The following is a 22,851-nucleotide window of genomic DNA, read 5'->3' as shown; positions in this document are numbered from 1 at the left end:
TTGTGCTAGAGGTCATGCTATCGCAACATAATTGACGTTAGTGGTAGTGTTGCATTGGATACTTCCCCAAAAGTGCAGTAACAGCTTTTATTTTTCTCTCTTACCATAACAAAAGAAAATCCTTTCCAAAGAGATTGCCATCCTTGAGGGCATGGTGGAACGGAAGTTGTTTGGCTGTGGACTGCTATCATCATTGCAGGGCCTTCACAAACAGTGCACCTACACAATGACATATGAAATTGTTAGGTGAAAAGTGACCCTTAAGAAAGGGGTAAACAAATTGCATCCTACAAGCTGTCTTTTAAGCCCTGAGGAATGTTGCCCATTCTTCCTTTCTCTTGCATTTGCCCTCTATCATGTTATGCAGCCTAATCCAACTGGGTAAGTGAATGTATGTTGGAGGGGAGCATGTTCCTGCTATGTGAACATTTTTGTCCCCAACCCATTTCACAGGGGGAGAGAAGGTCTGCCAAATCAGGCAACTAGAAGGAAGTATAGAAATCGAATACATGCATGCATATTTTGAAACATTTTTTTGCTTACATTCATATTTAAATGTACAACACTACACCCACCCACCCCCGGTAACTTAATCTGAGATGATTTTAATCAGTTTTGCTAAACGTTTTGGGTTTTGTGTGTGTGGAGTTTTCATCATGTCATTTCGAATTCATATTTTGTTCATGTTTTCCACAAAAGTGTACTAGATTCAGTTCTAAATCTCAATTTTGTTTTTGGGAAGACCAGTCATAATCTGCTGCATGTTTATCCAAAACAAAAAACAAGCAACAAACATTTTTGTGGAAATACAATCAGAAGAGGAATCCAAGTATTAAAATATTACCTGCTAATATAGGGCTCCAAAGATTTCCCAGAAATTGGTGCCATATCTGAAGGCATTGGTTCTGCTGTTGACAACCAGTATGAATAATCATTGCGAGAAGCAAACCTACAAATATTACTGGGATTACATAATAAAAAGGGCATGGTGGTAAATCTCTGAAGGCAGCTACCAGCTGTACCTGGAAGATTCAGAAGAGAAGGTATGATGAGCTATGTAGTGCCACAGTTTGTATAGACATGCTATAAAATCTAATGTATAGTACTGAGCAATAATAAAGCCATAGATTGTAGGGAAGCACTGTAATGCGCAATGCCAGAAAAGCTAGTCAGAGAAAAAGGGTGGAAAAGGCTATTAATAGGAGAGCAAGAATTTAATCCACGCTATAAGGACCTTAATGTAGTGTGACTGAAATCAGAAAATATTTTAGGGGAATGTCTACTATCCTTTGGAATCATCCCTGCACTGTAATAAAGCAACTGTGGTTGCATGATAGCAAGAGCTACATTAAAACAGAATTGCCAGAAAATCACTTATTGAAAGCATGAGACATTAACGTTGCAGTAACTTTCTTCACGATGTTTCTGAAACAAGTAGTATACAGGAGCCTAAAACAGTGCATAAAGAATTGAGGTTGTTAACTAAAGTGGCTACAAAAAAAGAAGAAATGCCTTTACTAGCAGTTATTCCTGTCCAGAGGTTCTCAAAAGGAGAAATAGCTACCAGAAATAAGGTTTCTTCCATAGGGCTGGTCACATAAGCACTATCTCCTCCAGTGTGAGTAGTATGAAAGAAGGATTCTTGGTTAGTTGTATAGTGCAATCCTATACACACTTACCTAGAAGTAAGCCCCACTAAAAATGATGGGACTTCTGAGTAGATATGTGTAGGATTGCACTGCCAATTATATACTCTCATCCAGGCAGTGAGATGTTCGCCTTTGCAAAATAAAGTTGATATGGTGGTTCTGTTTACTAAAAATGTTCCATTTATAAGGAATAAGTAAGGGCATTTGAAGAATATGTTTATTAAAATACCAAGGTCTTGTCCATGTGCTTGCTCATTCCCTTGTACGAAAAGGAGTGAATAGCCACTATAGATGTGAGCAGTCCCAGACGGACATGAAGGAATCTTTGTTGACTGGCTGTGCCGAGAAAAGATGAAGCCACTTTTTCTTGGGCCAGATAAGCAACTTCCTGGGAAACCAGGAAGTCCCTTCATACCAGGAAAACCAAGCAATCCAGGTAAACCTATGAACAAATCAATAAAAATAAATGGATAAAATTATCTATGTTTGTGAGTGTGTGTGCATCCGCAAGCAAACAGTATGGGATGAATACAGACTATTTGCATGATTATTGTACTCTAGGATTGCAATGAGATTGCAATATCAAGAAATTTCAGTTAGACAAAGAAAGAAGCTACAGGCACTCTGTTAGGTTTGCCAGATCAAAGCGGGAGAAATTATAGAGGAATCTGACATGTGATGTTACTTTTTCATAATTCAGGCCTTTTCACAGTCTTTTGTTTTAGATTAGGTTCATTATATTACAGAATATCAATATACTATCACTTCTGTGTAGCACTATCAATATTTTCTTTACCATACCTTTTTGTCCTTGAAATCCCTTCTCTCCTTTTAGCCCAGGTGGCCCTGGTATACCGGGAATCCCAAAATGGCCTGGCCGGCCCTTTATACCAGGAGGCCCTGGATGCATAAAGGACAAAACATGTTAACATACAACAATTTATCAACACATACACAATCTGGATTTTTTTAAAAAATGCAACTGCAGAATGCAAGGCAGAAAATGGTGATTTCTAATCAAGATCCTTTAATAGTATTTGATTTTAAAGCAAACTAGGAATAGGATGACAAATATTTGTTAAGTAGGAGTCCAAGAGGGAAGCCAGGGGAAGGATTATTATTCATATCATCATTCCCACTGGGCTTCCTGGGAGCTGCCATGGAGAAACTCAGCAGCATGATGACTATATATTATGCATATGTACACCAGTTGGTGGGGAACATGACTGCAGTGCAGTTATGCCCTGCTTGTGGGCTTCCAAAAGGCAACTGGTTAGACACTGTGTGAACAGAATGCTTTGGTCTGATCCAGCATGGCTCTTCTTATATTCCACCACATGGCCACTGAGAAGACCACTGGGCTGTATTTTCAGGAGTTTTATTATTTTTGTAAGTCACCCTGTGAGGGTTAAAAATATTTTAAATAATACTAAATAAAACTAATAGAGCCAGATTCACATAAATTTTTGCTCTTGAGATCATGAGCACACATATGGCTATGGAAGACAGGAAGCTGCTTATATTTAGAGAAAGCTACCAGTGTGTAAACTGGTGCTAATTGCAGGATGCTTTGATGATTACTTGATATATTGGGATTTTGTATTCTTAAACATTTCCAAGACTTTTGTCTGTTTCTCTTGGTAGTATCCATGGCTGATGTATGCAGGATATGTTTTCGGTCATTCCTCTCTTTGTGTAGGGATGCAAAAGAGAAAGATTAGGAAATGTGTACCTGTTGGCCCAGGTGATCCTCTGGGACCTGGATCTCCTGGATTTCCTGGGCTTCCCGGAGGTCCAGCAGGTCCTGGGCTTCCTGGGAAAGAGACTGCTTTCACAGATGGTCCAGGTGGACCTAGTAATGAAGGCATAAACAAAGAATTGGTTGATTTATATTAAAAATCAAATGGGATGAAATGGAAAGGTAGATTGAGAGGGACTATGAAATAATTACCAGGTAGTCCCTTTGGCCCTCCAGGCCCTGCTATTCCTGGTGGCCCAAGTGGTCCCCTGTTGCCCTTTTCACCTGAAAAGGAATATCTGAGATGATTAGACATGAGTCTATTTAGTTCTAATGTCAGGTGTATTTGTGAATACAATTAAGCCTATTTAGCTAATCTGTGTAATCCTCCAGTGACTACAATACATTATATTAACAGTGCATCCTATGCATGTATCCTCAGAAGTAAGCTCCTTTGAACTCAATGTGACTTACCCTCAGGTAACGGTGTATAGGGTTGCAGCCTAAGACTGATTTTGTATCAGATCAGCACAAATGTTGCTCTTCCTAAATTTCTAACTTGGGGCATTGTTTATGGAAGCTTATGTTCCTTGAAGAAACACATGAGCCACGGGTCACTGGGTTAACTAAGAGCTACAATTTTATTAATACATGAACCTGCAATTACCTACTTCCCTATTTAAGTTAGACTGCAATCCTGTGCACACTTCCTTTGGAGTAAGCCCCACTGAACACAGTAAGTAGACAGAGCAAGTGAACATGCATAAAGTTGTGCTGTTAGTTCCCTAATTATTCTCTTTCCCCAGGATAGTTCTTGGGGTGAGATGAGGGTGACTTGGTTTCCCCTCAGCCCTATCTCTTTATCTGAATGATCCCATCCTGACCCTAGGTGCCAGAGCAGTAGCAAAATTCTGCTCTTCTATCCTTCACTTCTTGCTGCCCACATGTCTAAAGAGGAGTCAAAGGAAGCCCCATTGACTCAACACTCCTTTGCACAGCCGAGAAGACTTGAGTATACGAGGTGGGCCCCTCAAGCCAAGCAGCCCTGAGATGCTAGTTTCAGGAAGAACCCGCAGTTTCCAAATGATTCCTCAGTGCTCACAAGTGTATCCTACCTTATTATTACTTCCTATAACCTGCACTTTTTACATTCTGAGAGGAAATGTTTACATTTTGTATTTTGAACTGTGTTTTAATTACATTATGTTAATTTTGTTATAAGCTGCTTTGTGTACTTTGGTAGAAAGACAGAATAGAAAATAACAACAAAAGCTGTGACCCAATTAAGTGCTGAATTACCAAATGCAAAATACTACCCTTTGCTCAGTTCAATGGGTCTTTGTCATATTGGGTGCAGTGCAATGCACAGTGGGATTTTTTTTAAAAAATATAAAGACTAATTGGAAACCAGTGTGGATGAGTTACAATCAGTAAAATATGCTCTCTGCAGACTTTGGTCTTGACCCAGGCCACAGAATTTATTTATTTATTTATTTACAATATTTTATGCCGCTCCATATCTAGAACAGATTTCGGAGTAGTGAACACAAGAGATAAAACAGTAAAAGGATAAAAAGATTAAAACACCTGATTAAAATTATGCTATTTTTAAAAACAACATTCTGCAGTAGTGGTAGCTTCAGAGTCATGTTCAAAGGCAAACCCAAAGGAAGTGCATTAAAATAATTCAGTCTGGAGATTACAACTGCAATGCATCTTAAGCCTCCAGAAGAAAGCTGCCAATTCATCCCAGCTTGATTTTATAGCTGGAAAGGAAGCAGCTGTTTGACAGTGCTGTTTCACCGCTCTCCCCAGGCATGCAAGCAATGAGGAGATGGAGCAGTATTCTCTCCATTTGTCTTGCATTCTCCCACTGGGCACTTCTGTGAGTTGGGCTCAAAAGGAGAAAGCAAGCAAATAGGCAGCAGTGACAGTGGTGAGGAGGAGGTGGGCCCACTCAGGGCATCTCGCTATGAACTTGTCCAGCTATTAAGATTTTCCTTTTTGAGGACACCATTGCTTGTGGAGACCAGCTTTATTGGCACATGTGGGAGGATTTTTTCCTGTGTTACTCCCAAATTGTGAAATGCTCCGAGTTATGATTGCTTTGCCTTTTTAAAAAAAGTGTCAAGATGCATATTTTTACCTTAACAATAAAGCCCTGCTAAAAATAGGTCATTTTTAATGTGTTAATGATGGCTTTATTGCTGGTTTTAATATTTATGGGTTTTTCTTTACTGTTTTGATTCATTGCATTGGCGTGGGGGTTTTGTTTTTTTGGTTTTTTACAGAATATGCAGTATAAAAAGATGATAAATAAATAAATATTGCCCAAGCCTTGGAGCCAGCATGGCAAAATCCTTGCAGGAAAGCACAACTCCAGGATTGCTTCAGTTCAAGTCCTGTTCTATAGAGGAAACAACATATCCACAACACCTCAACTTATATAGTTTATTCATGGAGTGTACTGTGTAAGAGATGACAATATGGCCCTTTTGAATTCAGTCAAATAATACCTTTTATCCCTGGAAATCCTGGAAAACCAGGTTCACCTCTAGGGCCGTGATAGCCAGGGATACCTTCAATTCCCTGCAAATTGGACAAAAAGAGGGAAAAAGAATCTTGTCTCAGTGATTATACGCAAGATAGGTTGGTTGTTGCTTTCAGCAGATTCTGTGAATGGGGGAAAGAACAGAAGCAGAGAAAGGCAAAATTGAAAATAAGCCCAGCTTGGCTGTGGGGGACGGACTGTCAAGTGAGGGACATTTGCAGGGAAGAATTGGCAGGTAGAGGAGGAGCTAAGCACCGCTCACTTCCACTTGTTGATCCTCCCTGTAAGTGCTGCCCACATGTTTCTGGTATCTCATCAAAAGCAATGTTGGAACCATTTGTTTGCTGACATAACTTCTGGCTCCACCCAAACACTCCCCATTTGTTGAAAGACACTAAGGGTGCTTCCAAATGGAAGGTTCCTAGAACTACCAGGCAAAAGGCATTGGGCACCTATTCTGTCCTTCTTAATTTTTTTTTTCTGAAAAGAAAAAATGATGGAAGTAGTGGGAAAACAGGGCAGGGCTGCAAATGGAAGACAACAACATCTGGACCTCCTATAAAATTCCATGTTTGAGGCAGGGCAATTGCAGGATTCCTCCTCTGGAAGCCCCTTATCCTTCCTGTGTTGTCAAAGATTCTGATTGTCTGGAAAATGTTATTTTCCTAATTATTTAGTAAGACAAATATATCCCATTAATTTCTCCAACTGAATCAACAGCAGGTAAGCCAGAAGGGAGACTACTGAATGAGTTTCAAATGTTGCAAGTTTTGGGTGACCAGACATAAGGCAAGGGAGACTTCATTCACTGGTGTCCTAAGAGATGAAATGATGTTTTGCTAGCATAAGTATGAAGGGCTGAAAACTGGGTATTGCTCTAATTTGTTGGTGAACAGCTTGTGATTTATAAAATAAACATCTATTACTGAAAGATGAATGTGCAGAAACACTTCTATCAATAGCTGTATTGGCAACTATGATAACAGCCAAGTCAGTGAAATCTCCTACATGTCATATAATGATTACACACTGATGCTTACATCTCAATTTTTTTTCTTCTATAGAAATTGTATTATGATTCTTTTGCTAAACCATTTTGCATCCTAAATGCAAAATTTAAAAATAGTGAATGAAAAATAAGGGATAGTTATTTCACTTACTGCTGGGCCAGGTAGGCCAAAATCGCCTCTAATTCCAGGTGGACCTGGTAAGCCATCTGTACCTCGAATACCTTTGCTTCCTTTAATACTGTAGCTAGGGAACGCAGCAGGTCCTGGAATACCAGGAATACCTATATTTTTAAAAACATGCATTAGCACATGCAGTTGGAAATTGTCTTTAAACCAGAAATTGTATACAAAAGACTTAGAAAACAAAACCTCAAACCTGTCCTTAGCAAACCCTAGTATATTATTTGCCTTTCTGTTTAGTTGTTTGTTTACTCCATGTATATGCCAGTTTTGGACCTTGGCCCCTCCAAGTGGCTAGCAGCAGTTAAGACTACTATCAACTGCCACAGTACTGCAGAGGAAGAAGGTAGAGGGGGCTGTCTGCATTTCTTCATCAAGGACAGGGTGAGGAAAGCTTTGATTCCCAAGGGACATTTGAAACACCTGACTCTAGAGGCCCCTTAAGGGTGGGTGGGATATTTCTGCCAAGCTTGATGCAGCTGGCAGGCTTACCCCAGCAGGGGTGACCTTGAAGGGGAAAACAACTGAGCTGGATGAGGGCCAATAAATTTAAGCTCAGTTTAGACAAAATGGAGGTACCGTTAGTGGCCGGGTGGGGTGCCGAGGTAAGAGGTGTTCAACCTGTTCTAGAGAGGGTTCTAAAAGATCAGGTTTGTAGTCTTGGGGTGCTCATTGAAGGTAATCCTTCAGGTACTCATTGATCCAGAGGCATATGTAGCCTCTGTGGCCCGGTTATTAATGTCCTGTAACCTCCTGACTGGATTACCGCAATAGATTGTATATGGGTGGGGCTGCCTTGGAAAATAGTCAAGAAACTTCAGTTAGTTTAGAATATGGCTGTGAGACTAGGAAATATGTGTACATCACAGTACTTGGCCATCTTCATTGGCCCCTGTCCATTTTTGGACCCAATTCAACGTGGAATTTTGACTATTATAGCCCTTCATGGATTAGGACCAGAGGACCTAAGGACTACCTCTCTCCACATATACAGTACTGTGCAAAAGTCTTAGGCCACCATTACATTTGTTGTTTTAGCAATGGTATAATGACCATATATAATTATTTCTCAGTCTCTTCATTAGAATATAACCAGAAAATACAGGAAATTTCTATGCAGTATTCAACAATAGAACAAAAATCAGAAAAAAAACCCTTCCATAGGCTAAAGTGGCAAGTATTTAGTGTGACCTCCCCTTACACTAGAGTAACAGCAGGCACCTGGCCAGGAATGGTCTTCGTGGAAGGGTAGCAGCCAAGAAACCACTTTTGCGGAAGGGGAACAGGGTGAAAAGGCTAAGATATGCTAAAGCTCACAAAGATTGGAATGAGGATCAGTGGAAAAGAGTATTTTGGAGTGATGAATCCAAGTTTGAAATTTTGGGGTCCAATCGTTGACAATATGTGAGAAGAACAGTTGGAGAGAGATGGACAAATGAGTGCTTGCGGCCTTCAGTGAAACATGGTGGAGGGTCTGTCCTGGTTTGGGGCTGCATTTCTGCCAGTGGTGTTGGCGATCTTGTCTGTATTGATGGGATCATGAATGCTGAAAAGTACAGACAGGTTTTAATTCATCATGCCATTCCTTCTGGAAAGCGCCTGATTGGGAATGGTTTCATTTTTCAGCATGATAACGATCCCAAGCACACTGCTAATGCAGTGAAATAATATTTAGCGAGGAAAACAGCTAATAAAACACTGACAGTCATGGACTGGCCTCCACAGAGTCCAGACCTGACTATTATAGAGGCAGTATGGGATCACCTGGGCAGAGAAAGAAATAAAAGACAACCTACATCTAAAGAAGAACTCTGGGAAGTGCTGAAAAAACCTGGTAAAATATACCAGAAGATTACTTCAGAAAACCTCAGGATAGTCTCCCCAAAAGAGTTCAAGATGTGCTTAGAGCCAAGGGAGGTCACACTAAATACTGACTTTTGCCTGTACATATTTCCTGTATTTTCTGTTTGTATCTTAATACAGAGACCGAAAAATAATTATGGATGGTCATTAAAACTTTGCTAAAACAACAAAGCTGGTGGTGGCCTAAGACTTTTGCACAGTACTGTACCTACAAAGACTTTAAGATCTTCCTTGGAGTTCTTTCTCTCTCTGTCAAGTGAGGTGCAACTGGTGGCTATGGGAGAGAAGGCCTCTTCAGGGGTGGTGCCCTGGATGTAGAATCCCCTCCCCAGATAGGCTCACGTGGTGCCTACTAAGATCTTTGAATCTTCTCTATTGGGATAGGTTCATGAATAGGCCTGTACAATAATACATTCCTACCTGGTTTACCATCTGGACCAGGGGGTCCTCTATTTCCTTTTGAGCCAGCAATTCTTAAGCCTGGTTCCCCTGGAAGTCCCCGTTGTCCAGGTAAGCCAGGAGGTCCCCTTGGTCCTTGGTCCCCCATAAGACCTTTAACACCTTGTAGTCCTGGAAAACCAGCTACTCCCATATCTCCTTTGACACCTATGCAATATTTAAACAGAATTTAGTTACATTTTAGTCAACTTCAAGGCACTTTTAAAGCGAATGTGACATATTTCATGTCCTGATATTGCACTCATGTCCTGGTTGTGGGTTTCCCATCAACAGCTGGTTGGCTACTGTGTGAACAGAATGCTAGTCTAGATGGACCCTTGGTCTGATCCAGCACGGCTCTTCTTATATTCTTATTCCCCTAATTCCAATGCAAAATGAATGTGTACTATAGCTTACTCTGAAATGGAAATCCTGAGCTAGGGTTGTCAACAAAAGATTTGGTTGTATTCAACATTATTGTTCCATTCACACAAAGTAAGTTCCACTCAAGGAAGGACCTCTTCCATGAGTGCAACTTTCCTTCCATGAATAGAAGCTCCATTAGATACAACTCAACACTGGATACAGCCCACTATGCTCTTGTTACAGGAATTACTGTTAGTGTTAGTGCATTTATTATCCCAACCACTGAGGCCGAAGAAGCTAAGGTTGATTGGTTCTATGAAGACCTACAACACCTTCTAGAACTAACAACAACAAAAGATGTCCTCTTCATCATAGGGGATTGGAATGCTAAAGTAGGAAGTCAAGAAATCACCGGAATAACAGGCAGGCATGGCCTTGGTGTACAAAATGAAGCAGGACAAAGGCTAATAGAGTTTTGCCAAGAGAACACGCTGATCATAGCAAACACTCTTTTCCAACAGCACAAGAGGCGACTCTACACATGGACATCACCAAATGGTCAATATCGAAATCAGATTGATTATGTCCTTTGCAGCCAAAGATGGAGAAGCTCTATACAGTCAGTAAAAACAAGACCTGGAGCTGACTGTGGCTCAGATCATGAGCTGCTTCTTGCAAAATTTCAGCTTAAATTGAAGAACATAGAGAAAACCACTAAACCATTCAGGTATGACCTAAATCATATCCCTTATGAATATACAGTGGAGGTGAGGAATAGATTTCAGGGATTAGACCTGATAGACAGAGTGCCTGAGGAACTATGGACGGAGGTCTGTAACATTGTTCAGGAGGCAGCAACGAAATCCATCCCAAAGAAAAAGAAATGCAAGAAAGACAAGTGGCTGTCTGATGAGGCTTTACAAGTAGCTGAGGAAAGAAGGGAAGCGAAAAGCAAGGGAGAAAGGGGAAGATATATCCAACTGAATGCAGAGTTCCAGAGAATAGCAAAGAGAAGGCCTTCTTAAATGAACAATGCAAAGAAATCGAGGAAAACAACAGAATGGGAAAGACTAGAGATCTCTTCAAGAAAACTGGAGATCTCAAGGGAACGTTTTGTACAAAGACAGGCATGATCAAGGCCAATGAAGGCAGGGACCTAACAGAAGCAGATGAGATTAAGAAGAGGTGGAAAGAATACACAGAAGAACTATACAGGAAAGATCTTAATGTCCCTGATAGCCATGATAGTGCGGTCACTGAACTTGAGCCGGACATCCTCGAGAGTGAAGTCAAGTGGGCCTTAGGAAGCATTAGTAACAACAAAGCTAGTGGAGATGACAGTATTCCAGCTGAGCTATTTAAAATCCTAAAAGATGATGCTGTTAAAGTGCTGCATTCAATATGCCAACAAATTTGGAACACTCAACAATGGCCGCAGGACTGGAAAAGGTCAGTTTACATTCCAATTCCAAAGAAGGGCAACGCCAAAGAGTGTTCAAACTACCGCACAATTGCGCTCATTTCACATGCCAGCAAGGTGATGCTCAAAATCCTACAAGCTAGGCTTCAGCAGTATGTGAACCGAGAACTACTGGAAGTACAAGCTGGGTTTCGAAGAGGCAAAGGAACTAGAGATCAAATCGCCAACATTCGCTGGATCATGGAGAAAGCAAGAGAATTCCAGAAAAACGTCTATTTCTGCTTCATTGACTATGCTAAAGCCTTTGATTGTGTGGATCACAACAAACTGTGGCAAATTCTTAAAGTGATGTACCAGACCATCTTACCTGTCTCTTGAGAAACCTGTACGAGGGTCAAGAAGCAACAGTAAGAACCAGACATGGAACAACTGAGTGGTTCAAAATTGGGAAAGGAGTACGACAAGGCTGCATGTTGTCACCCTGCTTATTTAACTTATATGCAGAGTACATCATGAGAAACGCCGGGTTGAATGAATCACAGGTCGGAATTAAGATTGCCGGGAGAATTATCAACAACCTCCGATATGCAGACGATACCACCCTAATGGCAGAAAGCGAAGAGGATCTAAAGAGCCTCTTGTTGAGGGTGAAATAGGAGAGTGCAAAAGCTGGTTTGAAACTCAACATTAAAAAAACGAAGATCATGGCATCTGGCCCCATCCCTTCCTGGCATATAGAAGGGGAAGAAATGGAAGCAGTGACAGATTTTACTTTCTTGGGCTCCAAGATCACCGCAGATGGTGACTGTAGCCATGAAATTAAAAGACGCTTGCTCCTTGGGAGGAAAGCTATGGCAAACCTAGACAGCATAGTAAGAAGCAGAGACATCACCTTGCCGACAAAGGTCCATCTAATCAAAGCTATGGTTTTCCCAGTAGTAATGTATGGCTGTGAGAGCTGGACTATAAGGAAGGCTGAGTGCCAAAGAATTGATGCTTTCGAACTGTGATGCTGGAGAAGACTCTTACGAGTCCCCTGGACTGCAAGGAGGTCAAATCTGTCCATCCTACAGGAAATCAACCCTGAGTGCTCATTGGAAGGACAGATACTGAAGCTGAAGCTGAAATATTTTGGCCACCTAATGCGAAGAGAAAACTCTCTGGAAAAGACCCTGATGCTGGGAAAGACTGAAGGCAAAAGGAGAAGGGGACGGCAGAGGATGAGATGGCTAGATAGCATCACCGATGCAACGAATATGAACTTGAGCACACTCCGGGAGAGAGCGCAGGACAGGAAGGCCTGGCGTGCTATGGTCCATGGAGTCACGAAGAGTCGGACACGACTGAACGACTGAACAACAACAACAACAAGAGGATGTCCTTTTCATAGCCATTCCTTTCTCACTGGAATAACCATCGTATAACTTTCTCATCAGGATACTCATTAGTTCACAAGAGCACCCCTTCCTTCTTTTTGTAATATCAACTTTATTATTGGCAAAAATATATCAGAATGCTTATAAAATTTATGCAAGTTGTGCATTTTTCTACAATGTTATTCCAAACACAAACGTTTTTGGTCTGGATGTTTTGGTTCCAGAGAGATTTTACTGCAAAATTTGAAACTGCTTAAGATTAACATCAGTAGGACTGGTAATAGAAGTGTTGTTGTTGTTCAGTAAAAAGAGCAAATCACTGGTTATTGTCACAAGAAGAATAATTCATAACATAAGCCTCTGAGCAATATCACCATCAACTGTGAAAGCCTCTTACCAGTTTTAGGAGCCTGACAGCTGAAAACACAAGCCAATTAAGTAAACTGGTTTACTTTCACTGAAGTTGGCAGGATTAAACTCATTTTAAGATTTACCATTATGAGTTAAGTGGGTTGTACCCCACTACATACGACAAGTTACTCAAAACCATTCTTAACTTAGTTAGTAAACTCTAAAATTATGAGCCCACTGTAAGGGAACAGAAAACTTCAGAAATTGTGTTTGGAGGGAAAATATACAATAAAATATAACTTTACCTTTAGGTCCAGGAACACCTTGAGGGCCAGGAACTTGCCGCCCTGGGAAACCTACATGATAATATATATATAATGTATTACAAGTGCAGAACAAGAAAAACCAAAGGACAATACATTAAAATAGCTAGCATAAAAATATGGCTAACCATTATCCTGAAAGTTCTTGTTGTAAGGGTTCACAAATAAACTCTATAAATTTATAAATGTATCTAGTAATACCCCTTCTTTACTTCTCTTGCAATAAGTAAGTTGACTTAATAAAATATTTACCCATACTTATCCATAACAGCATGGCTGGCACCTGTTGTAATTTCTACATTGCTGCAATATACGTGCTAGCTCAAATTAGCAAACATATTACTAATTCAAGGTCTTCTTCACCCCTTTTATATATCCTAAAAGTGCAGTTTTAGGAGTAAATGGAACTTCATGCCCAGTTACATTCAGGTTTCCCTCCAGCAAGCCAGAATAATTGGATATAGCCAAAATTCATAACAAAAATTTGCACCAAACATCTGGCATTCCACCAATAATCATCTAAATTATTTCCATTTTAAAAGGGTGTGTGTGGGGTCAAATGTAAGCAAAACTGCAATGTGGTAATTCTCTTTGAAAGTCATTCTAATTTTTTAAAAATATGTTTTTTCCACAACTAACAACATTTTCCCCCCAGAATAGGTTCACCTAAATCTAGTTCCCATTTACAATGAAAGTTTACATTATCGAATTCCTATTTGAGGAACAGCTACCATTTTCCTATCAGCCCCTTCCATGCTGCAGAGGTCAATAAACATTCAGCTTCTTTTCCCTCTGAATCAACCTCTGTTCCTGTATCAAAATATTCAGGATTCTGTTACTTGAAGTGGTGTGTTCCCTTTTATCTTACTCACTACATCCAGAAACGTTAATACGTATATAATTTCCTTCCCATAGGAACTTGAGTTAAACAATAGATACAAATGTTTATATAATTAAAATGTGTACATTTACATTGTATGTTGTTGTTCACTCGTTCAGTCGTGTCCGACTCTTCGTGACCCCATGGACCCTAGCACGCCAGGCCTTCCTGTCCTGCGCTCTCTCCCGGAGTGTGCTCAAGTTCATATTCATTGCATCGGTGATGCTATCTAGCCATCTCATCCTCTGTCGTCCCCTTCTCCTTTTGCCTTCAGTCTTTCCCAGCATCAGGGTCTTTTCCAGAGAGTTTTCTCTTCCCATTAGGTGGCCAAAATATTTGAGCTTCAGCTTCAGGATCTGTCCTTCCAATGAGCACTCAGGTTTGATTTCCTTTAGGATTGACTGATTTGACCTCCTTGCAGTCCAGGGGACTCGTAAGAGTCTTCTCCAGCACCACAGTTCGAAAGCATCAATTCTTCGGCGCTCAGCCTTCCTTATAGTCCAGCTCTCACAGCCATACATTACTACTGGGAAAACCATAGCTTTGATTAGATGGACCTTTGTCGGCAAGGTGATGTCTCTGCTTCTTACTATGCTGTCTAGGCTTGCCATAGCTTTCCTCCCAAGGAGCAAGCGTCTTTTAATTTCATGGCTACAGTCACCGTCTGCGGTGATCTTGGAGCCCAAGAAAGTAAAATCTGTCACTGCTTCCATTTCTTCCCCTTCTATATGACAGGAAGTGATGGGGCCAGATGCCATGATCTTCGTTTTTTTAATGTTGAGTTTCAACCCAGCTTTTGCACTCTCCTCTTTCACCCTCAACAAGAGGCTCTTGAGATCCTCTTCGCTTTCTGCCATTAGGGTGGTATCGTCTGCATATTGGAGGTTGTTGATAATTCTCCTGGCAATCTTAATTCCGACCTGTGATTCATCCAACCCGGTGTTTCTCATGATGTACTCTGCATATAAGTTAAATAAGCAGGGTGACAATATGCAGCCTTGTCGTACTCCTTTCCCAATTTTGAACCAATCAGTTGTTCCATGTCTGGTTCTTACTGTTGCTTCTTGACCCTCGTACAGGTATCTCAGGAGACAGGTAAGGTGGTCTGGTACTCCCATCACTTTAAGAATTTGCCACAGTTTGTTGTGAACCACACAATCAAAGGCTTTAGCGTAGTCAATGAAGCAGAAATAGATGTTTTTCTGGAATTCTCTTGCTTTCTCCATGATCCAGCAAATGTTGGAGATTTGATCTCTAGTTCCTCTGCCTCTTCGAAACCCAGCTTGTACTTCCGGTAGTTCTCGGTTCGCATACTGCTGAAGCCTAGCTTGTATGATTTTGAGCAACACCTTGCTGGCATATGAAATGAGCGCAATTGTGCGGTAGTTTGAACACTCTTTGGCGTTGCCCTTCTTTGGAAGTGGAATGTAAACTGACCTTTTCTAGTCTTGTGGCCAATGTTGAGTGTTCCAGATTTGTTGGCATATTGAGTGCAGCACTTTAACAGCATCATCTTTTAGGATTTTAAATAGCTCAGCTGGAAGACTGTCATCTCCGCTAGCTTTGTTGTTAGTCATGCTTCCTAAGGCCCACTTGACTTCACTCTCGAGGATGTCTGGCTCAAGTTCAGTGACCGCACTATCATGGCTATCAGGGACATTAAGATCTTTCCTGTATAGTTCTTCTGTGTATTCTTTCCACCTCTTCTTAATCTCATCTGCTTCTGTTAGGTCCCTGCCTTCTTTGTCCTTTATCGTGCCCGTCTTTGCACAAAACGTTCCCTTGAGATCTCCGATTTTCTTGAAGAGATCTCTAGTCTTTCCCATTCTGTTGTTTTCCTCGATTTCTTTACATTGTTCATTTCAGAAGGCCTTCTTGTCTCTCCTTGCTATTCTCTGGAACTCTGCATTCAGTTGGATATATCTTCCCCTTTCTCCCTTGCTTTTCGCTTCCCTTCTTTCCTCAGCTACTTGTAAAGCCTCATCAGACAGCCACTTGGCTTTCTTGCATTTCTTTTTCTTTGGGATGGATTGAGTTGCTGCCTCCTGAACAATGTTATGGACCTCCGTCCATAGTTCCTCAGGCACTCTGTCTATCAGGTCTAATCCCTGAAATCTATTCCTCACCTCCACTGTATATTCATAAGGGATATGATTTAGGTCATACCTGAATGGTTTAGTGGATTTCCCTACATTCTTCAATTTAAGCTGAAATTTTGCAACAAGAAGCTCATGATCTGAGCCACAGTCAGCTCCAGGTCTTGTTTTTACTGACTGTATAGAGCTTCTCCATCATTGACTGCAAAGGACATAATCAATCTGATTTCGACATTGACCATCTGGTGATGTCCATGTGTAGAGTCGCCTCTTATGCTGTTGGAAAAGAGTGTTTGCTATGATCAGCGTGTTCTCTTGGCAAAACTCTATTAGCTTTTGTCCTGCTTCATTTTGTACACCAAGGCCATGCCTGCCTGTTATCCCGGTGATTTCTTGACTTCCTACTTTAGCATTCCAATCCCCTATGATGAAGAGGACATCTTTTTTTGGTGTTAGTTCTAGAAGGTGTTGTAGGTCTTCATAGAGCCCATCAACCTCAGCTTCTTCGGCATCAGTGGTTGGGGCATAGACTTGAATTACTGTGATGTTGAATGGTTTGCCTTGGATTCGTACTGAGATCATTCTATCGTTTTTAAGATTGTACCCCAGTCCTGCTTTTCCCACCCTTTTGTTGACTATGAGTGCGCCTCCATTTCTTCTAAGGGATTCTTGCCCACAGTAGTAGATATGATGGTCACCTGAATTAAATTCGCCCATGCCCGTCCATTTTAGTTCGCTGATTCCCAAGATGTCGATGTTCAATCTTGCCATCTCATGTTTGACCACCTCCAGCTTACCTTGATTCATTGATCTGACATTCCAGGTTCCTAAACAATATTGTTCTTTACAGCATCGGATTTTCTTTTCACCACCAGACACATCCACAGCTGAGTGTCCTTTCGGCTTTGGCCCAGCCGCTTCACTCTTTCTGGCACTACTTGGAAATACCCCCTGCTCTTCCCCAGTAGTATATTGGACACCTTCGACCTGAGGGTGTCATCTTCCGGCACCATATCTTTTAGCCTTGTGATATGTTCCATGGGGTTTTCTTGGCAAGAATACTGGAGTGGGTTGTCATTTCCTTCTCCAGTGGACCACATTTTGTCAGAACTCTCTGCCATGACCTGTCCGTCTTGGGTGGCCCTGCACGGCATAGCTTATGGCTTCACTGAGTTACGCAAGCCCCTTCGCCACAACAAGGCAGTGATCCATGAAGGGGTTACATTGTATAGTCTGAGATAAGTTTAATATCTGACTAATGATTAAGGCCTTTTGAATTTAATATTAAACTTTATGCTATATGCTACTGTTGATAGATGTTTAGTTTAAATATCTGTCAATTTGCATTACTGTTCAATTGCTGGCAAGAAAAAGAGGTGACATTTCACATATGTTTGAGACACTTTAGTCATAGTAAGACATGTTTTATGAATGGTGCATATTAGAAGTCAAATTGCAACGTACAGAAAAAATATCAGAAAAAAAGCAAGGCTTTCCACTCCATTTTGTTTAATACAGCAAACAACACAATCCAATGTTTACCCAGAAGTAAATTCTACTGTCTTCAGTGGGGCTTACCTATCTGTTTAGGACTGAAGCCTATGTCAATTAAAAATTATACAAGCATAAAATATTTTGTTACTTGAGATATCAGCAAAACAAATCATAACAATAAAAACAAGAGACTGCTAGAAGCAAAGGCACAATCCAGATAGAATTGAGAACTTTTAAATACCATTGATTTCATTGGGAGAGATGCAAGCATGTGATTAACTCCCCTTGTGAAATCAATATGGCCAAAGTAAATAACTTCCGTGGTTTAAGGATACTTGAAAATAACTAATTAACTGATATCGCCATTCCTTAAAGTGGATGAACTAAATGTCCATCGTTTGTACTGGAAATCAACCAAAATTTTCACAGTTGAGACATTGTTAATAAGGCTGAAATCCCATACACAAACCTGTGAGTAATCCCACTGAACTTAATGGGATTTACTTCTGAGTAGATATGGATAGGATTACACTGTAAGAGTGTGGAATAATATGGACATGATTAAATCAGCAAATATTGTACAAACAAGAGAAGGCTGGCAAAAGTATAATCCTGACAGAAAAGTGGACTAATTCTGGAACAGGAAGAAGCGCCTTTGTTATGGACAAATTGTCCAAAGTCTATCTATCTGGTTATTTTGTGCATAATTTTATGATGTTATCCATTGTTTTATTTTTTATTTGGAAAGACTTTATAACATTTTTCTTTACTTATTTTTATTTGTTTTAAACAGCAAAGTTTTAATAATTGCGCATTTTCCAACAATTTAATAATTTTAGCACGACATGAATTCTTTAACAATCCCAAATTATTGTAAGATATGGAATGAAATAGGTTCAGAATAGAATGAACACCTTGGGCTCCCTTTTCTCCAGGTGGGCCAGGAATACCATCATGCCCTTGATTACCCTTTTCACCAGCTGATCCATCTTCGCCAGGTAGACCAACGGAACCTGAGGATTATAAACATTAAAAATTGCTTGTTTTTGCATACTGTTCTGAAAAACAGGAAACTGTTCTCATTTGTTTAATTTAATATGATGTCCACAAATATAATAAAGTGTAAATAGCAATAGGGAGCGGTAGTTTGCTGAAAACAATAAACAAACTTTCAGAGTTGTCAACATTCAAGTATAAGTTCAGATCATACTGTCTCTTTTCTTATGTCCTTGAAAAAGTGCCAGAAACTAGACTTTTGCTAGGATTCACACATAATCCTGTATAGCACTGGCTGATCTTGCCAGTATCCAAAGGCAAATTCTCATCTTCATCATATTAATTCAGAATAACTATACTAAAAATGAATTGAACAACTCCCAGTGCCAGATGTATATCAGCATAGGCATTGTTTGAATATCTGGAGCACAAGCAATATAATGTCAATAGTGTTGACTTGTGTGTGGTTTTCAGGGCAATATTGATCTTGGAAAATACTTCCAGTAACTCTTCTTCTAGAGGTATTAAACCAAAGAGCAAATCTTCGGTGTTTTTGTTGCTTAGCAATGTGTCCCTGTTTAAAGCACATTCTAGACTTCCACAACCAGCAGTGCCAACTCCAGGCTTTTGGGGTCCCTTGGGCACTGCGGATGTCCTTCAAATATGAACTTTCCCATCTCATAGTACCCACCTCTCCCATGGCACCAACAGAAGGTCAACAAGTAGCAACTGTGGCTGCTTCTCATCTTCCTTGCTACTGTTATGGTCTGCCACCATCCCATGATAAAGGAGAGGATGGATGAATGAGCAGGCAGAGGAAAGGAGCAACAGCCACCACTTGCTCATCCATCCTTTTCCTCTAGGTCATATTGACAATTGTGTCCAGAAGGCCTGGTCAGCAATTGTCTCCCTGTCATGGTCCTACAGGTGTCCAATCATGCCAACATAAAAAACATAAGAGCCATGGTGAATCAGTCCAAGGGTCCATCTAGTCCAGCATTCTGCTCACACAGTGGCCACCCAGCTGTTGACTAGGAACCCACAAGCAGGACATGAGTGCAACAGCACCCTCCCACCCATGTTCCCCAGCAACTGGTGTACATAGGCTCACTGCCTCTCGCACTGGAGGTAGCACATAGCCATCAAGACTAGTAGCCATTGACAGCCTTTTCCTCCAGGAATTTATCTAACCCCCTTTTAAAGCCATCCAAATTGGTGGCCATCACTACAACCATTGACAGTGGGCTTTTGAGACTTTTCCTAACAGAATTCTTCTAGAGCAGAACTACATAACATATGGTCCACCAAGCCAAACACACAGAGCTTCGACAAACCTCCTAGTTTTACTGTTGGTCTAGGACTGCAAAAAGGGGGGAAAGTGTGTTTGTCAAGCAGTTGGACTGCATTTTGCTTTATGGATCACAATTTGCACAGGCCAGCTCTACAGCTCAACCATATTCTTTAGTTTGCATGAGAAGCATGCCAATTGCAGCAAGAAATTCCACTGCCACAAGAGATAAAGTAGATATATGGAAAATCCAGCCAGTGAAAAAATAAAAAGCCCCCCCCCCCCCAACAGTGAGGAGAATAGAGGAGGGGGGAAAGGCAGAAAAGGGACTACAAAGGGTAAAGCGTCACAGACCTGGAGAGCCCCGGGTACCATTTTGTCCTGGTAATCCTTTACTACCTTTAATACCATTACTGCCTGCAGGTCCTGATTGTCCTATAAATAGAAGATCAGTCATTTTTCAGAGGTGTTAAAATAAGTGCCTTCAATCATCTATGAATTTTTGCTCTTTATGCAGCCATCACAGATTGTTAGTTGAACAGAGCTGAAGTGGCTATATTTGCTTCCGTTCACTCCCTTCAAAATACATTCATACATGCTCCCTTCACTGATCTAAAGAGCAAACTTGGGGGGTGGGGGGAGAGGGTTCAGTGAAGCCATCAAAGGTAGCACAGTCTGCTCTAGATCGCTGCATAAACATATGCCCAACTTTGTATCTCTTTTATTCAATGGTTTTCCCCTGTCCTTATGATTTGATATTAAATTGTGCTCAAGAAGCATCCATGTACAAGCAGGAAGCTATAATGAAAGAACATAGTTTAAAATAACGTAATATATGTAGCATTATACTGTTCCCATTAGGGTTCTTCCAGATGGAGGGTTTCTAAGCATCATACACAAGAGACTGCAATAATCTTTAGAATGGTTGCTACTAGTTTAAATGGCAGATAAGGGTCAAGCAGGAATAGCATAAGAGGCACAGTTTAAAATACTGCCTGTAGCTCAAAACCCCATGCTAGCTGGTACCTCTTCCATAGAAGACGCTGCTGTCTAGGTGTAGTTTTACATGGCACAATAATTCTCTAACATGCCTGCATTGGTGCCTAAATCATACTTCACCTGGAATTCCTGGTAAACCACTATTCCCTCTGTTTCCAGGTAGTCCAGGTTCTCCTACAAGCCCTGGCTGACCAGGTGATCCACTTTCACCATTTCTTCCTCTTTCTCCTGGGAGGCCTGGATCACCCTAGTAAGTTATCAATGAAATACAATCTTACAGTAAATAACAGATCAACCTATTAAGCACCCCTTGATCCCAGTGAATCTACTGGCAGCTTTGTATACCTTGGGTCCTGGGCTTCCTGGAGGCCCATTTCCAGGGCAGGCTGGTTCTCCTTTATCCCCTGGAATACCAAGAAAGCCGGGTGGCCCTGGTATACCTGATGATCCAGGCAAACCTGAAGAGCCTTGCTCACCTTTAGGACCTGAAGTGACAAACATTGGTCTCAAACTGGATATTTTAGATTGTTAATTGTGAAATGTAAAAAAGAAGGAAGGCTAAAAAACCCAAACAAAAAATCAAGGACCAAACTAAATGTTCTTTTAAGCACACATAGTGGAGCGATGCATGCTACTTTTGTTTTTTGTTTTACTCTTCTGCAAGTGCATCTGGCCTTGATTCATATTGGGACCATGGTGCTTTGGGAAAGGAGGGTTTAAGCTTTCCCACCATAGATTTTTGTATCAAAACTTCCCCCTCCCTCTGTTGGAAAAAAGGGGGGGGGACCCTATCAATTGGAATCAATGGAGACCTTTTTAAACCCCCCGCCCCATAGGTAGAGGGGAATTTTGAAACAAAAACAGGTGGGAGGAAAGCTAATGCCCTCCTCTTCCAAAGTGCCATGGTCCTGATCAAAATCAGGGCAGCATGCACTTACAGGAGAGTAAATAAAAGTAGTTACAGGAATGTTTAGTTTGGCCCCAAGTCATGCAGACATTAAATGAGAGCTATGAGCTCATGTGTTGCAGTCTGACCCCCTGTCTCTCTTCATACACACAGACATTCTGCCTTAATGAAAACAGAATTTCACCCAGAATTGATGTTAATATACATGCAGAAATCTTGACTGCTTTGTGGCCAATGAATTCACAAATGTGGGTTCTCTAAGCAAGTCTCTTCCTATTCCTATAATGGTCCAACTATCAGAGTTAATCTGGCAAATTTAACAGCGCTCATTTGACAAAGGTTAACGACCTCTGCCTTTTATGCATTCCACTGCCCTCTATGCATTTAATATAGATTAATAGAACAGTTCTATTCACACTCTAAACAAGGGCATCTACAAGAGAACTACAAAAAGAACCCAGTTAACGGAATAATGGGTAAAATGTCCACAAGCATCTGTATTTTGACCTGAATAAATTTATTAATAATCACTTGCTGTGCTATTCCATAATTTAAACCCGTGTAATCCCATTCTCTGCTACGCTTGGTTTGCTGCCTTTATCAGTTCTTACAAACACATTACTCATGTACCCAGACTATTTGTTATTCAGTACTCTCCCTATGGTGACAATTCAGATACTTTAGTAAGATCACCTGGCACTCCCATGTTCCCTCTGTCTCCTGGAGCTCCTGGCAATCCCAGACCCCCAGGAGTTCCTGGAAGTCCTTTATTTCCTTTGGAACCTGAAAGTATAAGACAATGTTGTCTTTTTTTTTTTTTTTTGCCATACTTTAGTATTAGTGGGAACATTTGTCTGGGAAGTATCTGTGTTATACTAATCATACCTGTTTTTCAGAATATTAGCTAAAAAGAAAAAAGAATGTCC

At 40.8% G+C, this 22,851-nt stretch overlaps 1 protein-coding gene across 1 annotated transcript in view; it reads right to left on the bottom strand.

The window, feature by feature from the left end:
• COL4A3 (collagen type IV alpha 3 chain) overlaps positions 1 to 22,851 on the bottom strand; it is a 135,736-nt gene that overhangs the window by 9,349 nt on the left and 103,536 nt on the right. The window contains exons 36-50 of the mRNA XM_084847141.1: positions 22,619 to 22,708; positions 21,364 to 21,503; positions 21,139 to 21,265; positions 20,374 to 20,454; positions 18,650 to 18,748; positions 13,248 to 13,298; positions 9,412 to 9,597; positions 7,099 to 7,229; positions 5,904 to 5,976; positions 3,601 to 3,672; positions 3,382 to 3,501; positions 2,451 to 2,549; positions 1,879 to 2,091; positions 845 to 1,022; positions 105 to 219 (exon numbers count right to left, since the gene is read on the bottom strand). Of these exons, the coding sequence (XP_084703267.1) occupies positions 105 to 219; positions 845 to 1,022; positions 1,879 to 2,091; positions 2,451 to 2,549; positions 3,382 to 3,501; positions 3,601 to 3,672; positions 5,904 to 5,976; positions 7,099 to 7,229; positions 9,412 to 9,597; positions 13,248 to 13,298; positions 18,650 to 18,748; positions 20,374 to 20,454; positions 21,139 to 21,265; positions 21,364 to 21,503; positions 22,619 to 22,708 (1,775 nt within the window). The remainder of the gene's footprint in view (positions 1 to 104; positions 220 to 844; positions 1,023 to 1,878; positions 2,092 to 2,450; positions 2,550 to 3,381; positions 3,502 to 3,600; positions 3,673 to 5,903; positions 5,977 to 7,098; positions 7,230 to 9,411; positions 9,598 to 13,247; positions 13,299 to 18,649; positions 18,749 to 20,373; positions 20,455 to 21,138; positions 21,266 to 21,363; positions 21,504 to 22,618; positions 22,709 to 22,851) is intronic.

Source organism: Heloderma suspectum, chromosome 3, assembly GCF_057233095.1.
Source record: "Heloderma suspectum isolate Gila_16-S chromosome 3, 16-S_ref, whole genome shotgun sequence".
In the NCBI taxonomy this organism is placed as follows: domain Eukaryota; kingdom Metazoa; phylum Chordata; class Lepidosauria; order Squamata; family Helodermatidae; genus Heloderma; species Heloderma suspectum.
Note: the sequence above shows the minus strand (reverse complement) of the source record. Positions and strands in the feature narration are given on the sequence as shown.